The 17,752-nt window shown below is 47.2% G+C and overlaps 1 protein-coding gene across 1 annotated transcript in view; it reads right to left on the reverse strand.

The window, feature by feature from the left end:
* Nucleotides 1-14,865: 14,865 nt before the first annotated feature.
* Nucleotides 14,866-17,752, reverse strand: part of Tbc1d9 (TBC1 domain family member 9) — a 109,816-nt gene continuing 106,929 nt past the window's right edge. Inside the window, exon 21 of the mRNA XM_057753437.1 lies at nt 14,866-16,925. Within this exon, the coding sequence (XP_057609420.1) occupies nt 16,209-16,925 (717 nt within the window). The 3' untranslated portion in view covers nt 14,866-16,208. The remainder of the gene's footprint in view (nt 16,926-17,752) is intronic.

Genomic DNA, 17,752 nt, shown 5'->3' on the forward strand with positions numbered 1-17,752 from the left:
AATGCCTCCCTCATAGAGCAGGACCATCCAAGCTGAGCTCAGAAGTCTGCAGTGGAGGGCCCGACAACCAGCACACGCTACCTCATCCGCAAAGCCAGAGACAAAGAATGAAGACTGAGCACCAGGGTTCATCTCTCTCGGCTTCCTGACTGTTGATAATGTCAGCAGGTGCCTCATGCCCCACCCTGCTTATACGGATGCTATCCCTTATGCTACCCCTTCAAACCACAAACGAAAGCAAGCTTTCCCATCCTAAATACCTTTTCGGGCACTCTGTCATAAAAATCAAAACAAAAAAAAAAACAAATAATAAAACACCTTCCTGCATCTTCCCTTTTAAAAAACTATTTGCTTGCCTGGTAGAATTGGGCAAGCCTTCTGCTCGCTCCTTTTTTTCAGTGCGAGCAATAAACACTTGTCTTGTAGGGCTGTTGGAAGAAATGGAAAGACTATATCACATGCAACGCCCTGGACATCCAACATCCTCAGAGCTAACAGAAGCTATTGCTTTTGCTACAGGCCATGTAAGGGCTGTGTGAAACAAAGCAAGTGCGCAGAGGTGGGAAAAACCAAGGCAGAGAAGAATGATCAGTGGCCAGAGAAGGTTCCAATGGCGGGCCATTGGAGGACTCAAGTTTGAGAAGACTAGAGTGCTGAGGGGATTAGGGGCCATTGGCCCTGCCATTCTGCCCGCGTTTTCTCCCAGGCTTCTAGGCAGTGATCTGGCTATTTCTTATTCCATTTGCTCTTGCCAGGTCAGGGCTCTTGCACTGGGACTGTCTGACCTTCATGAATGCCGGCTTTCCAAGCCTGTCCATCTCGTCCAGCTGAGTCTGAGTCAGCAGGGAGGGCAGGATGAGGGGAGGCCATGATAGCCAGGCTCCAAACGGTGTGGAAACTGTGGCTAAGTTTACAAATCCTTCTGGGATTTCTTCCTTCACTTGCTAAGTAAGCAGCTACCAACGCTGACCTTGAAGCATGGGTCAAAAGCCTTTGTTTCCATACAGATTGACCTGTACCATTTATTGGGAACTTCCTTCTCCGATGTTCTTCATCGTGACCTCCGTTGTAACCGAGGTCAGTGTTTGGTTCTGTTTGTGAGCCCTCTGCTTCCACTCCATCCAGCTGATGTTTACCCAAGCCTCCACTTAGCTGAAACTCTGTAGCTGATATTCAGTAGTGGTGTTGACTCTGCCCTTTAAGGCTCATTGACTTTTGAAGGCTCTTTAATTTCTCACGCATTGTCTGAACTAGTTTCCCTGTCCTCTAAAAAAAAAAAAAAAAACAACGTAAAACTCTAATTGAAGTCTGAGGAATTTAATTAGCATTTCATCTGGTTGAATCAAATTGGAAAGAAAGTAGACATACTTCTAATAGTGAATCTTACAGTTCATGAATATAATATGTCCCTTCATTTTCTTAAGCTTTCCTTATGTGTCATTAATAATGTTTTAAAATGATCAGTGTAGACATTTGAACTCCTATTTTGCTAGGCTTAATTCTGAGGTTTATGGTGTTCTTAATAGTATAATAGCTAGTATGATAATTTTGTGCATGTGTGTATGTAGGTGCACATGTGTGTGGAGGGGTGAGTGCATGCACATGTATGTGTGCAAGTATAAAGAGGGACAAAGAACAAAGATGGGGGCTGTTCCTCAGGCTCCATCCTGCTTTTTGGAGAAAGTTTCTCACTGCTCCGGAACTTGACTAGCTAGCTAGTTGGCATTTTTATGTAAGTGTTCTCAAGAATCACTGTATATATATATTTACATAGGTTGGTCATGTGTTTACTTATCAGACCTTCCTGCACTTTCAGAAAAATTTGTATATGTGTGTGTGTGTGTGTGTGTAGGTATGTGTGAGTATGTATGTGTAGGTGTGTGTGCGGGTGTGTGTATGGGTTTGAGTATAGGTTGTGTGCGCAAGTGTGTGTGTATGTGTGTAAATTTGTGCATGTACACAAGGGGAGAGGAGGACATCAGATATCCTGCTGTATAAATCTCCACCCAATTCCCTTAGACGGGGTCTCTTGCTGAACCTAGAGCTAGCCTCACAGCTATGAGACTCAGTGATTCTCCTGTCTCTGCCCTGTACCCACCTACAACCCTGGGGGTGCAGTAGTGTGTGGCCAAGCCTGGCTTTTATTCTCCCTGGTCCTTCTGCTTGTGCAGCAAGTGCTCTTCCTCATTGAGCCATCTCCCCAACCCTTTCCTGCATTTTTATGTCTCTCTTTAGGCTGGGAAGAGAGTGATGCTGCACGCCTTTAATCCCAGCACTCAAGAGACAGAGGCAGAGGCAGGAGGATCTCTTAAGTTTGAGGCCAGCCTGGTTTATAGAGCAAGTTCCAGGATGACCAGAATTACACAATAAAACCATCAAGCAAACAAACAACAGCAACAAAAATAAAGCAAGCAAAGGAGAAAGAACTGCCTTTAGCGTTTCCACATTGTTATGGTGATCAGTTATTACAGAGCTGCAATAATTAAACTCCCCCCTCCATTTCTAAAGCTGTATCATTTTGACTTGAAGCTCTGATTGGCACAGGTGGGTCACTTGCTACCCACATTCCCTGGGTACTGTGCACACGTGATGCAGTCCCAATCAGAATCTCTTACCAAAACAAATGGACTGCTCTTTGCAGACATGAGCTGATATTTGGTGTCCTTTAAGCAAATGGAACTACTTTCCCTGCCAAGTAAGAAGAAAAAGGATTTTTCCCCCCCTGTAAATAGTGAAAAGTGACAGAGAAGTTGGTATTTTGATTCTCAAGTGACTCCTAATACTTTTGGGGGGAAGTGGTAGCCTGTAGTACAAACAAGATTCCCTCTCCCGCTCACTGTCTTAGATGCACTGCGAAAGCACTCAGAACACACATCTCCTGAGAGGAAGGATTGCCTGTGTCCCCATCAGGGCCGTGTGACTGCCCGCGTCCCCTATCAGGGCCGTGTGACCGCCCGCGTCCCCCCCCCCATCAGGGCCGTATGACCACCCGCGTTCCCCATCAGGGCCGTGTGATTGCCTGAGTCCCCCCTCAGGGCCGTATGACCACCCACGTTCCCCATCAGGGCCGTGTGATTGCCTGAGTCCCCCCTCAGGGCCGTATGGCTGCCCGTGTTTCCCGTCAGGACCCTGTGGAAAAGGACTGTGAAATCCTGCACACTGGATGGAGTCCAAAAGACAGCCAAGTGAACTTAAATATTTAGAGTATCAAGATACCTGAAATAAAATGACTGAATTTTGAATCCCGATACTCTTTGAAATAGAAAGACATTATTCTGTAAATACACAAGTGTGGGGATCAAGGCCACCATGCTTGTGTGACAATTGCTCAGATCTTAGGTTCCTGGCAGTAGGATCTTGCACTCAACTATTTGGGCCAATGTAGGATGGTCTAGAATTTGGGGAGCCTGAGTTGCCTATCAACCGTTCTCAGATGCCTGAGGTTCCTCTTTTGGGCAAGATGGTGAAGACCACCAAGTCATTGTCAGGATGAGGGTGGGCTCTGCAGAGCCGGGAGAGGTCTGTATAAGAAGATGAATACACGACCAAGAAGTGTGCTCAACTGATGTGCAGGTAACCCTTGATGGCAGCATCCACAGGGGTAGGAATCACCATGAAAACACACCTCTGTGTGCCAGGAGGTGACTTCTATGCAGGCTTGGCTGATCAGTGACGCCCGCCCTGCATCTGGGCAGCACCATCCATGGGATGGGAGCAGGGAATGAAAGATAAAGCAAGCTGAGGCCTGTGTTCACCGCTCTGCTTCCTGACTGCTGATGCAGTGTGACCAGCTTCCTCATGCTCCGCCTGCCAAGCCTTCCCCGCCACGATGGACTGTACCTTTGAGCTGTGAACCAAAATACTTCCTTCCTCTCCCTCCTTCCCTCCTTTCCTCCCTCCCTTCCTCCCTCCTTCTCTTTCCCTCCTTCCCTCCTTCTCTTTCCCTCCCTCCCTCCCTCCCTCCCTCCCTCCCTCCCTCCCTCCTTCTCTTTCCCTCCCTCCCTCCCTCCCTCCTTCTCTTTCCCTCCCTCCCTCCTTCTCTTTCCCTCCCTCCCTCCTTCTCTTTCCCTCCCTCCCTCCTTCTCTTTCCCTCCCTCCCTCCCTCCCTCCCTCCCTCCCTCCCTCCCTCCCTCCCTCCCTCCCTCCCTCCCTCTCTTGGGTGTCTTATCACAGCAGAAGGGAAAGTAGTTGCGCCTGGGCTTTACATCAGGGAGGCAATGCTGCTCTCTCAGAAAGCCCAGACTCGGTGCCCAGCACAGGACCGCAGTCTTTAGTGAGTTCATCTACTCTCTTTAGGCTGTCCCTAGGCTAGAGCGGGAGGTATCTGTTCTTGTGAGCAGGGCTCCAGCCTCAGCACCTGTGGCCAAGATCATAGGCCTGACTGACCAATCCGAGCACCTTCGTGAATCCAAAGACTCTCTCAGGCCTTATGGGTGGAATGTGGACTTTGGAGATGGAGACCCGTGTCTGGGGTTCTTGCTTCTAGTTGAACAGTGATGCCATTCAGGGTGTGATCCCAGGGTTGGGACCGCTGATGACACGTCATTAACCCACCGCCTTAGTTCAGGACTCATTCCCAGCTAGACCTGATATGAGTGCTGTTCCGGATGAAGAGCTGCCTTAAAAAGTGACTTTTAAGCTAAGAAGTGGTCATTTTCTTAGCACTCTTTCACATTTGGGCTTTTTTAAAAAAAATTTTTTATTTTTTTTATTTTTATTTTTGAAACAGGACTGGATGTACTCCAAATTGGCCTTGAACTTGCTAGTTAGCCAAGAATGACTTTGATTCCAGGCTTGCACCATGCAGTCCAGCTTTAGTAATTGCTGTCTCTACTTAGGGAAGACTGTTAACTCAAGCAGACCTGAAACAAGCGTTTGTGGGTGTGGCAGGAGTAGATGGGGAGGCCTCAGCACTGCTCTTTATCCGAACTCAGTCATTTTGTGTCCCCTGACACCGACTGGCCTGAGACCTCCACTTTAAACTCTGGCCCTGTGTGTCATCCTTGCTCCAGTAACCCTGTGAACTCTCTGTCTGCACTGACTATGTCTGCTATTCATAGTTCTGCCCTCAGGGGGATGAGAGGAAGCCTGGATATCCCCAAAGGGACTCAGCTGTGTGGGAGGGGGTGGCCCTGGGTTCCAGGGTGCAGTCTGAGTAGAAGCTCTCTCAACTCTCTTGATCACCCCGCTTCTCCTTCCTCGGGGGTAGGTATGTGCATAGGTCCAATCAGAAGTGGATTCTAGCCATAAACAAAGGACACTGAGCTTATAATTCATGATCCTAGAGAAGCTAAATAAGAAGGAGAACCCAAAGAAAAACATATATTTATCCTCCTGGATATTGGAAGTAGATAAGATTGCCGGGCAAAAGTTGGGAGTACAGGGTGGGGGTGGATTGGGGAAGGGGAGATGGGGAGAGAGAAGGGAGAAGGGGAGGATTGGGGAGAGTTTGGGGGGAATGGGAATGTTTGAGATGGAGGAAGGGTGGATATGGGAGCAGGGAAGAAGATATCTTAAGGTAGCCATTTTAGGGTTGGCAAGAAACTTGGCTCTAGAGGGGTTCCCAGGTGTCTAAGGGGATTTCCCCAGCTAGGTCCTTGGGCAGCAGAGGAGAGGGAGCTTGAACTGGCCTTATCCTATAGCCACACTGATGAATATCTTGCATATCACCATAGAACCTTCATCTGATGATGAATGGAGATAGAGACAGAGACCCACATTGGAGCACTGGACTGAGCTCGCAAGGCCCAGATAAAGAGCAGAAGGAGGGAGAACATGAGCAAGGAAGTCAGGACCGTGAGGGGTGCGTCCATCCACGGAGACGGTGGGACTGATCTAATGGGAGCTCACCAAGGCCAGCTGGACTGGGACTGAATGAGCATGTGATCAAACCGGACTCTCTGAATGTGGCTGACAATGACGGTGGACTGAGAAGCCAATGATAATGACACCCGATTTTGATTCTACTGTGTATACTAGCATTTTGGGAGCCTAGTCTGTTTGGATGCTCACCTTCCTAGACCTGGATGGAGTGGGGAGGGCCTTGGATTTCCCACAGGGCAGGGAACCCTGACTGCTCTTAGGACTGGAGAGGGAAGGGGAGGGGGAGGAGTGGGAGGGAAATGGGAGGATGAGAGGAGGTGGAAATTTTTAATAAATAAATAAATTTAGAAAAAGAAATTAAAAAAAAAAACAAGGTGCATAAAGCAGGCCTGGTGAAGCAGGCCACCACGGGCTGCACTGGAGGACAGCTCGGAGTCAGGCCAACTCTGCCTGCTGGATTTAGGGTTACTATGTAAATGAATATTTGGAAATAGGAGGAATGAAAAACAGGTGACAGGGGCAGAGCCCGCCAATGACTTGGTTTCACTATGGGTTCTCTGAATTTCCTCATTGCCTGCAGGACCTTGGCGCTTGCTCACGCCTTGGGCTTGCTTTTCTGTGCACGGCCTTCCCAATGCAGGAAGGGAAGAAGACAGATAGGAGTCAATCAGTCCAGGGCAGAGTCTCTGTGGAGAGGGATTTTGTCCATCAAAGGGGTTACAAAACATTGCACCCTGATGACTTCCTGGGTGCATACCCCTTTTCCTTTCTTCCCAGCTCTCAGGGCCATAGAATCTCTACCCACCTTTGTGTACATGGTTCCTCTGGAGTCAGGGAAGGAGGACACTGGACACATAGCTGTGAAAATGAAGTTTTTTTTTCTTTTCTTTTTTTTTTTTTGATTTTTATTGAGCTCCGTATTTTTCTTTGCTCCACTCCCTGCCTCTTCCTTCCCCTTCAACCCTCTCCCAAGATCCACATGCTCCCAATTTACTCAGGAGATCTTGTCTTTTTCTACTTCCCATGTAGATTGAATCTATGTAAGTCTCTCTTAGGGTCCTCGTTGTCTAAGTTCTCTGGGATTGTGGTTTGTGGACTGGTTTTCTTTGCTTTATGTTTAAAACCCACTTATGAGTGAGTACATGTGATAATTGTTTTTCTGGGTCTGGGTTACCTCACTCAGAATGATGTTTTCTAGCTCCATCCATTTTCCTGCAATATTCAAGATGTCTTTATTTTTCTGCTGTGTAAATATACCATATTTTCTTTATCCATTCTTTGGTTGAGGGGCATTTAGGTTGTTTGCAGGTTCTGGCTATGACAAACAATGCCACTATGAACATAGTTGAGCACATGTCCTGTGGCACAATTGAGCATCCTTTGGATATATACCCAAAAGTGGTATTACTGGGTCCTGAGGAAGGCTGTTTCCTAATTTTTTGAGAAATCTCCACACTGACGTCCAAAGGGGTTGTACTAGCTTGCATTCCCACCAGCAATGCAGAAGTGTTCCCTTTACCCCACAACCTCTTCAGCATAAATTGTCATCAGTGTTTTTGATCTTGGCCATTCTTACAGGTATAAGATGGAATCTCAGAGTTGTTTTGATTTGCATTTCTCTGATGACTAAGGATGTTGAGCATTTCCTTAAGTGTCTTTCAGCCATTTTAGATTCCTTTGTTGAGAGTTCTCTGTTTAGGTCTGTACTCCATGTTTTTAATTGGGTTATTTGTTCTTTTGTTGACCAATTTCTTGAGTTCTTGGTATATTTTGGCGATCAGACCTCTGTCTGATGTGGGGTTAGTGAAGATCTTTTCCTATTCTGTAGGCTGTCGTTTTATCTTGTTGACCATGTCCTTTGCTTTACAGATTCAATCCAATGCCCATCAAAATTTCAGCAAAATTTTTCACTTACCTTGAAAGAATGGTATTCAACTTCATATGGAAAAGCAAAAACCCAGGATAGCCAAAACAATTCTGTACAATAAAAGAACTTCTGGAGGCATCACAATCCCTGACTTTAAACTCTACTACAGAGCTACAGTACTGAAAACAGCCTGGTATTGACATAAGAACAGACAGGAGGACACATGGAACTGAATAGAAGACCTGAATATCAATCCACACATCTTCGAACACCTGATTTTTGACAAAGAAGCAAAAAGTATCAAATGGAAAAAAGAAAGCATATTTAACAAATCGTGCTGGCATAACTGGATATCAACATGTAGAAGAATGAAAATAGATCCATATCTATCACCATGCACAAAACTCAAGTCCAAATGGATCAAAGATCTCAACATAAAACCAGTCACACTGAACCTCATAGAAGAGAAAGTGGGAAATACACTTGAACGCATTTGCACTGGAGACCACCTCCTAAATAGAACCCCAGTAGTACAGACACTGAGAGCAACTTCCTGAAACTGGAAAGAGAAGTTTTCTACTAAATCCTGGCTCAGCTGACACTGCCCTTTGTCCCTTCAATGCCTTAGGATGTCACCATTAAAGGTGTCATTTGGGAAACTGGGGAGATAGCTCAGTTGGTAAAATGCTGGCTGTGCGAACATAAGGTCATTGCATCAGTCCCCAGTACCCACGCGACAAGAGGGCATGGTGGCACATGCTTGTAAACCCAATGCGGGAGAAGCAGGGACAGGTTGACTCTTCGGTTTCATTGGCTGGGCAGCCTAGCCTACTCAGTGAGCTCTAGGCCAATGAGAGACCATGTCTCAAAACACAAGGAAGACAGTTTCTAGGGACTAACACCCAAGGTTGGCATATGGCCTGCAATATGCATGTTCACACAAATGAACATACATTCATATATGTACACGCACACACATGCCTGCACATGCACACATGCATACACATTCACACAATGCACACTCTCACACATGTATACACACTTGTGCACACACATGCATGCTCTCACATGTGCACACACTCACATACTTGTGTACAGCCTCTAACATGCGCACACTCGCACACATTCACACACGCGCCTTTCCTCCCAGTGTTTCTGACATGTGACTTCACTGTTCTGCTCTGAGCTCACCTTCGTTTCCGCTCATCTAAACCGTCTCTATTTTTTGGGACGACAGTGACGCCATTTGTCTGCTGGTGACCTCATCCAGGAGCTTCTTCAGCGGAGGGGCACTTTATGTCCCTTCCTTGAGAAGATTCAGGCTGCATTATGTTCTGTGTCCTGCCCTTGACTCATTCTGTGACCTTTGTCCATTCAGTTAGAATCCTTTGGGCATTTGCTTCTGTTTCATTTAGTCCTTAAATGTTTATGTATGTACACGTGTGTGTGTGCACGTGTGTGAACCTGAGCAAGCTCATGTATGTTCAGGTACACAGATGTAGGTGAGCACACTTGAGTGTGGAAGACAAAGGATAACCTTGTGTCTTTTCTCAAAAGTCGTTCATTTACCTATTTTTTTTTCTTTTTTTCTTTTTTTTTTTTGGCAGGGTTGCTCTTTGACCTATAACTGGTCAAGTCGGGTAGACTGGTTGGCGGATGGGCCCCAGGGATCTGTCTCTCCCTCCCTCCCTCCCTCCCTCCCTCCCTCCCTCCCTCCCTCCCTCCCTCCCTCCCCCCTCCCTCCCTCTCTCCCTCCCTCCCTCCTTCCCTCCCCCCTTCCCTCCCTCCCCAGCACAGGGATTAAAAGCCCTCACCCAATGTGTGTGTGTGTGTGTGTGTGTGTGAGAGAGAGAGAGAGATCTGGGGATCCAAACCCAGGTCCCCACACCTGCCTGCCCACTTAGCTTGTGAAAGGGCAGCTGGCGCCCTCCTTCGCAGAGGAAACTAAGCAGGCTCTCAGCGCTCTGAGGGAGGTGCAAGATCCTCCAAAGGTCAAAGGGCAGCTTTCCCAGGCTGTTCTTTTGCTTGTGATTGCAGACCGTGTAGAGGAAAATCAGCCACAGCATTCTGCTGTGCTTCTCAGTGAGCCAGTGATTGTCAGAGGCCACCAGGTAGTCATCCGAGTCCTGGCAGCACACCGACCGGAGCCGGTCAAATGTGCTGGCTGCAGAGGAGGGCTCTGTGACTCATGTGGCTCGTTCTGGCAGCGATGTGGCTTTGGCAGGGTTCTGGGAGGAGGGTTGCCAGCTTAGAGTCAGGAACCTAAGAGGACATTACACGATAATCAGAAATCAAATCCATCGGAAATATTTAGTGGCAGGTAGTCTGTGTTGTTAGAGACATTCTGTCTTCCGATGACTTTTTATTCTTGGCTTCCTGAATTGTAAGATGAAGGGGGGGGGGGAGAAGAAAGAGGAGAGGGGGAGGGGAGGGGAAGGAGGAGGGGGAAGGAGAGAGAAGAAAAATAAGGAGAAGAGAAGAAAAAGAAGAAGAGGAGGAGGAGAAGGGAAGGAAGGAAGAAAAAAAGACCTGCTTGTGGTACCTACAGAGTCCAGCCTGGACCCATCCTCTTGGTAATATTTCCATCACTCTTGATTCGAAGCTGGGTCTCCTCTGCTCCCCAGCTGTCTGCAGCCTGAAGGGGTGAGGCATTCTTTGGCTAATTTTGACCAGAGGAGTAAAACTTCTGCTAGAAGGTATTAAATATACTACAAAGGTATTATGTGTTTAAATCCATAGAGCTACCTTTAACTCAACATTACCCCCTACTGGGAGAGAGCGGAATAGAAGTTATGAGCCAGTGGAACAGCGCAGGAAGGTCCCTGGTCTGGTCTTCCCTATGGTAAACACACACGGGATGCAGCTCATTTGACAGATAGATCCCCTGGCAGACAGCTCCCCTGGCAGACACATATAAAACACCGAAGCAGGAGTATCAAAGGTTCAAAGTCATTCTTGGCTGCACACTGGAAGGTCCAAAACTGAGTTCCCCTTTTGGGGTGGGTGGTCACACACTGGAGCATAAAGGTTGAGTCTCAAAACTGTGTAAAGCTACCAAGAAGAGGCACCATGGTGGGAACCTGCTGGATGCACAACTCATGGAGACATTTTGCTTTTTTACAGTAAGGAACGGGGGACGTTTCCTGCTGTGCAGCCCAAGGCTGGGGCCGCTAACATTGAGGAGAAGGAGTCCGTGCAGTGGAGAAGTTCAGGTGAATGGATGAAAAAAAATACTTGTTATGAGTGCACAGTGGACTCTATTTAGGTGTGATGAAAAATGAAATATGTCATTTTCAGGGAAAAGAATGGAACTGTAAAATATTAGATTATGTGGCCCAAACTCAGAAACAGCTCATTTTGAGCTGAACTTCTAGTTCTAGGCATGTGTATTTATGTGGTAGTAATTATGAACAGAGGCAGGAAGCTAGCTAGGGACCATGAGAGGGAGGGAAAGAGGCCTTCACAGCAGGAGGGCGAGGGGTACAGTATAACACGCGATATAAAATAGAAGGGAAATGCTGGGGCTGGACGGGCACAAGCTGGGGAGGGAGGGGAGGAACAGGGGTGAATAAGGAAGAGAAGAGGGCCCAGGGTGGGGGAAAATCAGCAAAAACTATCTATGCAAACGACACACGAGAAAACCTGTTACTTTCTATGCTGGCTACAAAATGGAAACAACCTTTGATGTACAATGGCAGATGGCTCACTGGGTAAAGGCACTTGCTGCAGAGGCCTCGCAACCTGGGTGTGATCCCTGGGACCCATGATAGGGGGAAGAGAGTTCGCTCCTAAAAGTTTTCCTACAACCTTCCTGGCAATAGCATGTGGGCACCTACACTCAAACATGTACGCCATACGCACATGCTCACACCCACGAATACAAGCACACACATGCACATATGCACACATAACAAAAATAGAGTAACTTTGGAAGTGTGACTTGTAAAGGCGCACAAGAGGGAGTAAAGGGGAGATGTTAAATATTCCTGACTGTACTGATATCTGCTTGGACTAACCAACAGCCAGTCGATATTAGAGGAACAGTGGGTTTCAGGGGGGATGAGAAGAAACGGTGACTGGGATCAGTGAGTAGGGGTGGGCATCTGGGTGTCACTTCTGTTGCTTTCATAAAAATACCCTGACAAAAGCAGCTTAGGGGACAAGAGTTTGTTTCAGCTCATGGGAAAGTCAGTGCAGGAATGTTAGTGCAGGAGGTTCGTCGCGCCACATCCACAGTCAAGAGTAGAGAGAAATGAACGCACATTTGCTCACCGGCCAGATCACGGTCTCCACTCTTGTACACGTCAGAACCCAAGCCAGGGGATGGCGCCGCCCACAGTGGGCAAGGTCCTCCCACCTTCGTTATGATAATCAAGACGGCCCCTCCCCCAGGCCATCCTGATCCTGACTCTCTTCCAGGTGACTCTAGCCTGTGCCTAGTTGACACTGTGGTGGTTCGTTTTGTCAATCAGGTATTAAGAACGATGCCTGGCTTCAGATACCTAATGAATATGGATGTTATTAAGCTAGGAACTAGGAGAACTATGTTATGGAGAGAAAGCAATGATAGCTATGGGGTACACACGATGAAATTCAGGCCACGAGAGCAGACGCTTCGTCTCTTGCTATTGCCACCGCTGTTAACTACTGGAACACTAACGTCTCTATTGCACATTTGAGAAGGGAGTCAATTCAGGAGGGAGAGGCCTGGGCTGAGAGACATCAGAAGTCAGTGGTAGACAGATGGAGTTGCAAACATCAGAGTGGGTGAGTTCAGGAGGGCAAGTCCCAAGAGGAGAGACTGGGCAGACACATGACACCATCCTTGTAAGAGGAACTCACACTGGTGGAGGAACACAGTTTGTGGGAGCACGGAGGTCCTTGTGCTCAGGGATAAGCACTGGGGGAGCCAATGTTGAGCACTCAGGGTTGCCCCTTCAAGAGAAAGAAAGCAGTACCTGTCATCCACCCAGACGGCCGAAGTGGACGGGCCTTCTAGCCTAGCGACCTTTGCATTTTCTGTGTGGCCAGAGGCTTTGCTAGGACTGGATCCTGTACAGACCCTTACTGTACGCCTGTTTTCCTCAGTCTACAGAACCTATCTATCTTATGGACTTTACAAGGGTTTCAGAGCAGTCATGTCTGACCGGCATTTAGCTTTCTTTGTTCCTCAAACAGATTTCTATATGCTTTGTTGTGAATGTGGAACTGAGTTAATCATCACCAGAGTCATTTTCGTCAAATTGTGCTGTGCTTAAATATGCCTAAAATAAACTATTTGGGGTCAGATTTCCAAAGCTTGAACCCACACCAATGGCTGAGTTGTGTTGAGTCCTAAACTGCCTGCCTTCTTGTTTGCCGTTAAAGCTACAGAGACCCCTGGCATCAGTGGTCTGAAGTGACCAGATGAGAGGCCAGCAGGGAAAGGGATTTCTCTGGTTCTGCCACAGCAGACATGCTGATAGTGAGCTGTCTCTTCCACAGACTGAGGTGAAGTTAACTCCAGGGAAGGGGCTCCTGCACTGGCGGCTTTTAGAAGAAAACCCTCTATTAACCACCATCGCATAGCACAGCTGCTAAGAGGAAAAGCACCTGGATGTGCTTGAAAACATCACGCCAACACCACAGCAGAATTGTCCAGTCAAAAGAAACGAGGCCCTCGGAGTCCGGCCACCCTGTCCTAGGCACCTTGTTCACCCAACTGGAGCGTCAACGCCAACACACTCGGAACACTGCGCCGTCCGCTTCTAATGTCCCCTCTCCAGTCCCTGTGCCATCTGGAGTCTTTCTTGAGGTGTATTTAAAGGTGGGAACACATGAGATAGAGGGATAATAGCCTAAGTCAAACACTGACTCAAAATGATGCCACTAACGGCACATCAAACCGTAGTGTGCAAATAAGGACCAGACATGGGATTTCTGCTGTTCTGACATGCAGAACAAATATTTTAAAATTTTTATTGTTTTCTAATTGTGTGTGTTACTTGAGTGCAGATGCCCAGAGGGATTGGATCCCCTTGCAGCTAGAGTTACAGGCCATTTAAAAAATTACTTCTTCTAGACATTATAATCACATCTTTTCCCGTTTCCCTTTCCTACCTCCAAATACTCCATACAAAACCCCTCATTTCCCCCCAAACTCATGGCTTCTTTTCCCATTAATTGTGTTACACACATAGACACACACATCTACATACATAACACCCAAGTACAGCTTGATCAGTCTGTGTAATGTCACTAGTGTGTGTCTGTTTCGGAGCTGACCATTTGCTATTTGTGGTGGTCTGAATGAAATGGCCCCCACAGAATCACAGGGAGTGGCATTATTGGAGGTGTGGCCTTGTTGGAAGAAGTGTGTCACTGGGGGTGGGCCGACTGAAGGATCCAGATGCAGAACTCTCTGCTCCTCACTAGCACCATGTCTGCTAGCATGCCGCCATGTTTTCCTCCATGATGACAATGGACTAAACCTCTGCCCTGGAAGCTGGCACCAATTCAGCGTTTTCTTTATAAGAGTTGTGGTGGTCACGGTGTCTCTTCCCTGAGACAGCATTGGATGACCAACTCACGTGCTCTCCCCTGGGGAGGATATTTCTCCCATCCTCAGCACCCCTCGGGTGTCTTACAGGCTGTTCCGAGCTGCCTGACATGGTGTTGGGAACAGAACTCCAGTCCTCTGGAAGTGCAGCAAATGTTCTTAACTGCTGAGCCATCTCTCCAACCACAAACATTCTAAGTTAGGTAACTCATAACGATTATCTATTTTTTTGTCTCAAATATTCTTGAAATTCTGCATTGTATTTCCTTTTTAAAAAAACTCTCTCTGTATTATTTTCATATGTAGGTATTTGGGGGTGTGTTCTTGTGTATGAGCCCATGCCTAGATGACCCATGAATGTCTGGAGATTCTCCCATCTCCACGCCCCTTCTCACCTTAGAGCACTAGAATTACAGACGCCACCACTACAGCATGCTTTAGAGGGGTCCGAGAGATCAAGCACCGGTCCGTACCCAAATGCACCAAGAGTTTAACCACCGAGCCATCTTCTTAGCTCTACACAGCTTCTTACCTCAAAATAGTCACCCATTAAATAATTGTCTACTGATAGCTTCCCTATAAAATTGTCAGAGAAACAGCGTGGGCCTCAGGCAGAAACTCAGGCACAGAGACATGGTCACTTCTGAAGCGTTTTAATTGTTCACATTTACCCTAGTTGAGGTTCATACTACTTCATTTGACAATTTAAAAATCATTCTGTAAACAAGGTAAAAAAATTACAGCTGCAACAGCTAAATGAAGGACACATGTGTAATAAAAGAAGGGAGTGTGTGGGAAAGTATGTCAGAACAAGCAAAGGAACCGTGAGCGTGATTGCGAGGCCAGAGTAAGGGGGCGTTTCCCAGCCTCCGAGACGAACAAAGGCTTAACGGTGAGAAACGAGCAGGAATTCAAAGTGCAGGCGTGCCAGTGCTGATTTCCACATCCCTTCAGCAGATAGAGCATTCTATTCTGTTCTATAAAGTGGCAGGTTCTGTTTTTAAACATCTAGTTACATTGTCTTGCAGAATCCCTTCACTGCATACATAACGTCTACACCGACTTATGGAAAGTTGGTCATACGTGATACATGATATAGTTTCTTGACTCTACAGAAAGTATGGGAATGGCGAAGGGCATTGTTTTGTTTTTTGTTACTTTTTTTTTTTTGCCATATTTTCAATGAGTAACAAGAATCTAAAGACCCAGATGAGAAGCGTCAAGACTTCTAGTCCATCAAAGACAAAAATTGAGACAAAAAGCTGATCCTGTCTCTTTCACATTCGGATTCTCAGATGATCCTGTTGTTTTCTGGCCCAGCTGACAGAAATAATCCAAGCAAGTTGTCGATGTCCAAGCGGATCAAATCTGTCATTCCAGCCTCGTGTAAACATTGCTTACATTTTCATAACCGCTTGGAACCCAAATGTGTCCTCCTTGAAGGGGGACCAGTGTAGAATACGATTTTTGGATAGAGGATTTTTTATGAAATATATTTCAAATCTTAAAAAATATTTTTAAGACTTACTAAAGTAGTTCAAGATTTACCCAGCCAACAATGCCCTTTCCTTCTGAAAACAGCCTCGTGTTTGCAATGCTCCATTTCCTTCCAGACCTAACTTTATTTCGGAGCCCGAATGCATAGAGCACGCCTGTCTGTTAGCATCAGACAGCACTGGTTTTACACCACGAATACAGCTGAACAGCAAGAGTACTAAGTTATAATACACATATCACTGACAGTTTGGTTTTCTAGGGGGGATTCACTGAATAAACTAGATTCTGGTCACCAGACCCCCCAGGCAGAATGCGAGTGCCTTACTTTGGGGGTGTTTATCTTTTTCTCACCAGTTTAAATTGTATTACATTATGAAAACAGTAGGCTTCAAGCCAGGTACTAATAAATATTTAATTTAAAAGAAAAGACCCTCCCCCCCCAACACAGACGAACATAAAAACTCCTTTGCCTCCCTTCCCGTATCAGCCGGACAGGGCAGAGATTTCGTAGTCACTGACTGAGGTGAGAGGTTTGCCCATCATACGAATGTTCTTTGCACTGGTGACCCTGGCCATCATGCACACTGGCTTGTCAAAGTACCTCACCAGAGCAGGCTCGGTCAAGAGTGAGGCCAGAAACTGCTCGAAAGTGATGGCCCAGTCCCGGTCTAGGCTGCTGCTCCTGGGCAGAGCGGCTGTGCCCTGGCTGCTACGCACCAGGACTGTGTCCTCCCCAATGTCCTCACAGTGCAATTTGTCCTCCTCATGGGAGCCGGCACTCAGCACCGAGTAGGATGACATGGAGCTGTCGTCCTTGGTGTCATCATCAGAGATGAGCATGGAGGAGCAGGCTCCATTGTCCCTGGGCGAGGAATCCTCCAGTTTAATATCCTCCATCTGCCCTCCCAGGGAGTGTTCCTCACTGTCAGCTGCCAGGCTGGCTGGGAGTGGTTCTGCCGATTCCACCGAGTAGGGCTGGCTGGGCCCCTTCTTGGGGAAGAGCATGCCCGGGAGGGCCTGGCTGCAGGGTGGTCCGGTGACGCCTTCCTCTTTGGCAGGCTGGGTAATGAAGAACTTGCCCACCTCTCCGATTTCCAGCAGGAGGCTGGTGACTGCAGCTGTGGCGTGGTACAGCTCCTGCTCGTTGGGGTCTTCGCTGAACATGTTGTACATGGTCTTACAGAGCTCGATGAACTGGCCCTGGAGAAGGAATGGGGGAGGGGAGGAGTTAAGAGCAAGGACTAAGCAAGTATTAAACCACGACTCTCTTTTTAAAATTTATTTATTATGTACACAGTACACAGTATACTATCTGCATGTGTACTTGCACCCCAGAAGAGGGCACCAGATCTCATTACAGATGCTTGTGAGCCACCGTGAGGTTGCTGGGAATTGAACTCAGGACCTCTGGAAGAAGAGTCAGTGCTCTTAACCGTTGAGCCATCTCTCCAGCCCCTAAACTACGACTCTTAAAGATCCCAGGAAAATGCTCTTTGGAGAAGGGATGGACCTACTGTTATGGTCTCTTTATTAGTCTATTTCTTTTTTAATAAAAAAAAAAAATCTGAAATAACCACGAAACTAGAAAGGTGAAATGGTAAAAACCTTCCCAGACTCGTCACCCAGAGTCTGACTACAGCAGAAGCTGGGAGACGGCTCAGTCTCCCAAGCACCCACATTTTAAAGGGTGGGGAGGTGTGGTGGCATGATGGGTCCCTAGAGGACAGGCCTTCGCACCCCCACTTGATCTGTTTTGAACTCTTGAGGTTGGTTGAAAACAGGAACAAAAACAGCAACAATCTGTTGTTTTCAGCAATGTTTCTAAGGATGTTTACCCCTAAGCCAGCAAAGGTGATGAGCTTCCTGCTATTGCTGGTTTGGCCTCCCCTGCTGAGGGTTATATATACTTGTGAGAAAGCAGAATAAAGGCTTGTCTGCAGAACCTGAAGTTGTGCTGCGTGTTAATCCCGACATCCCTTGCTCAGAAAGAATGACAGTGGCATGTGCTTGCTATCCCAGAACAGGGG

The sequence above is a fragment of the Chionomys nivalis genome, chromosome 21, assembly GCF_950005125.1.
Source record: "Chionomys nivalis chromosome 21, mChiNiv1.1, whole genome shotgun sequence".
NCBI lineage: Eukaryota > Metazoa > Chordata > Mammalia > Rodentia > Cricetidae > Chionomys > Chionomys nivalis.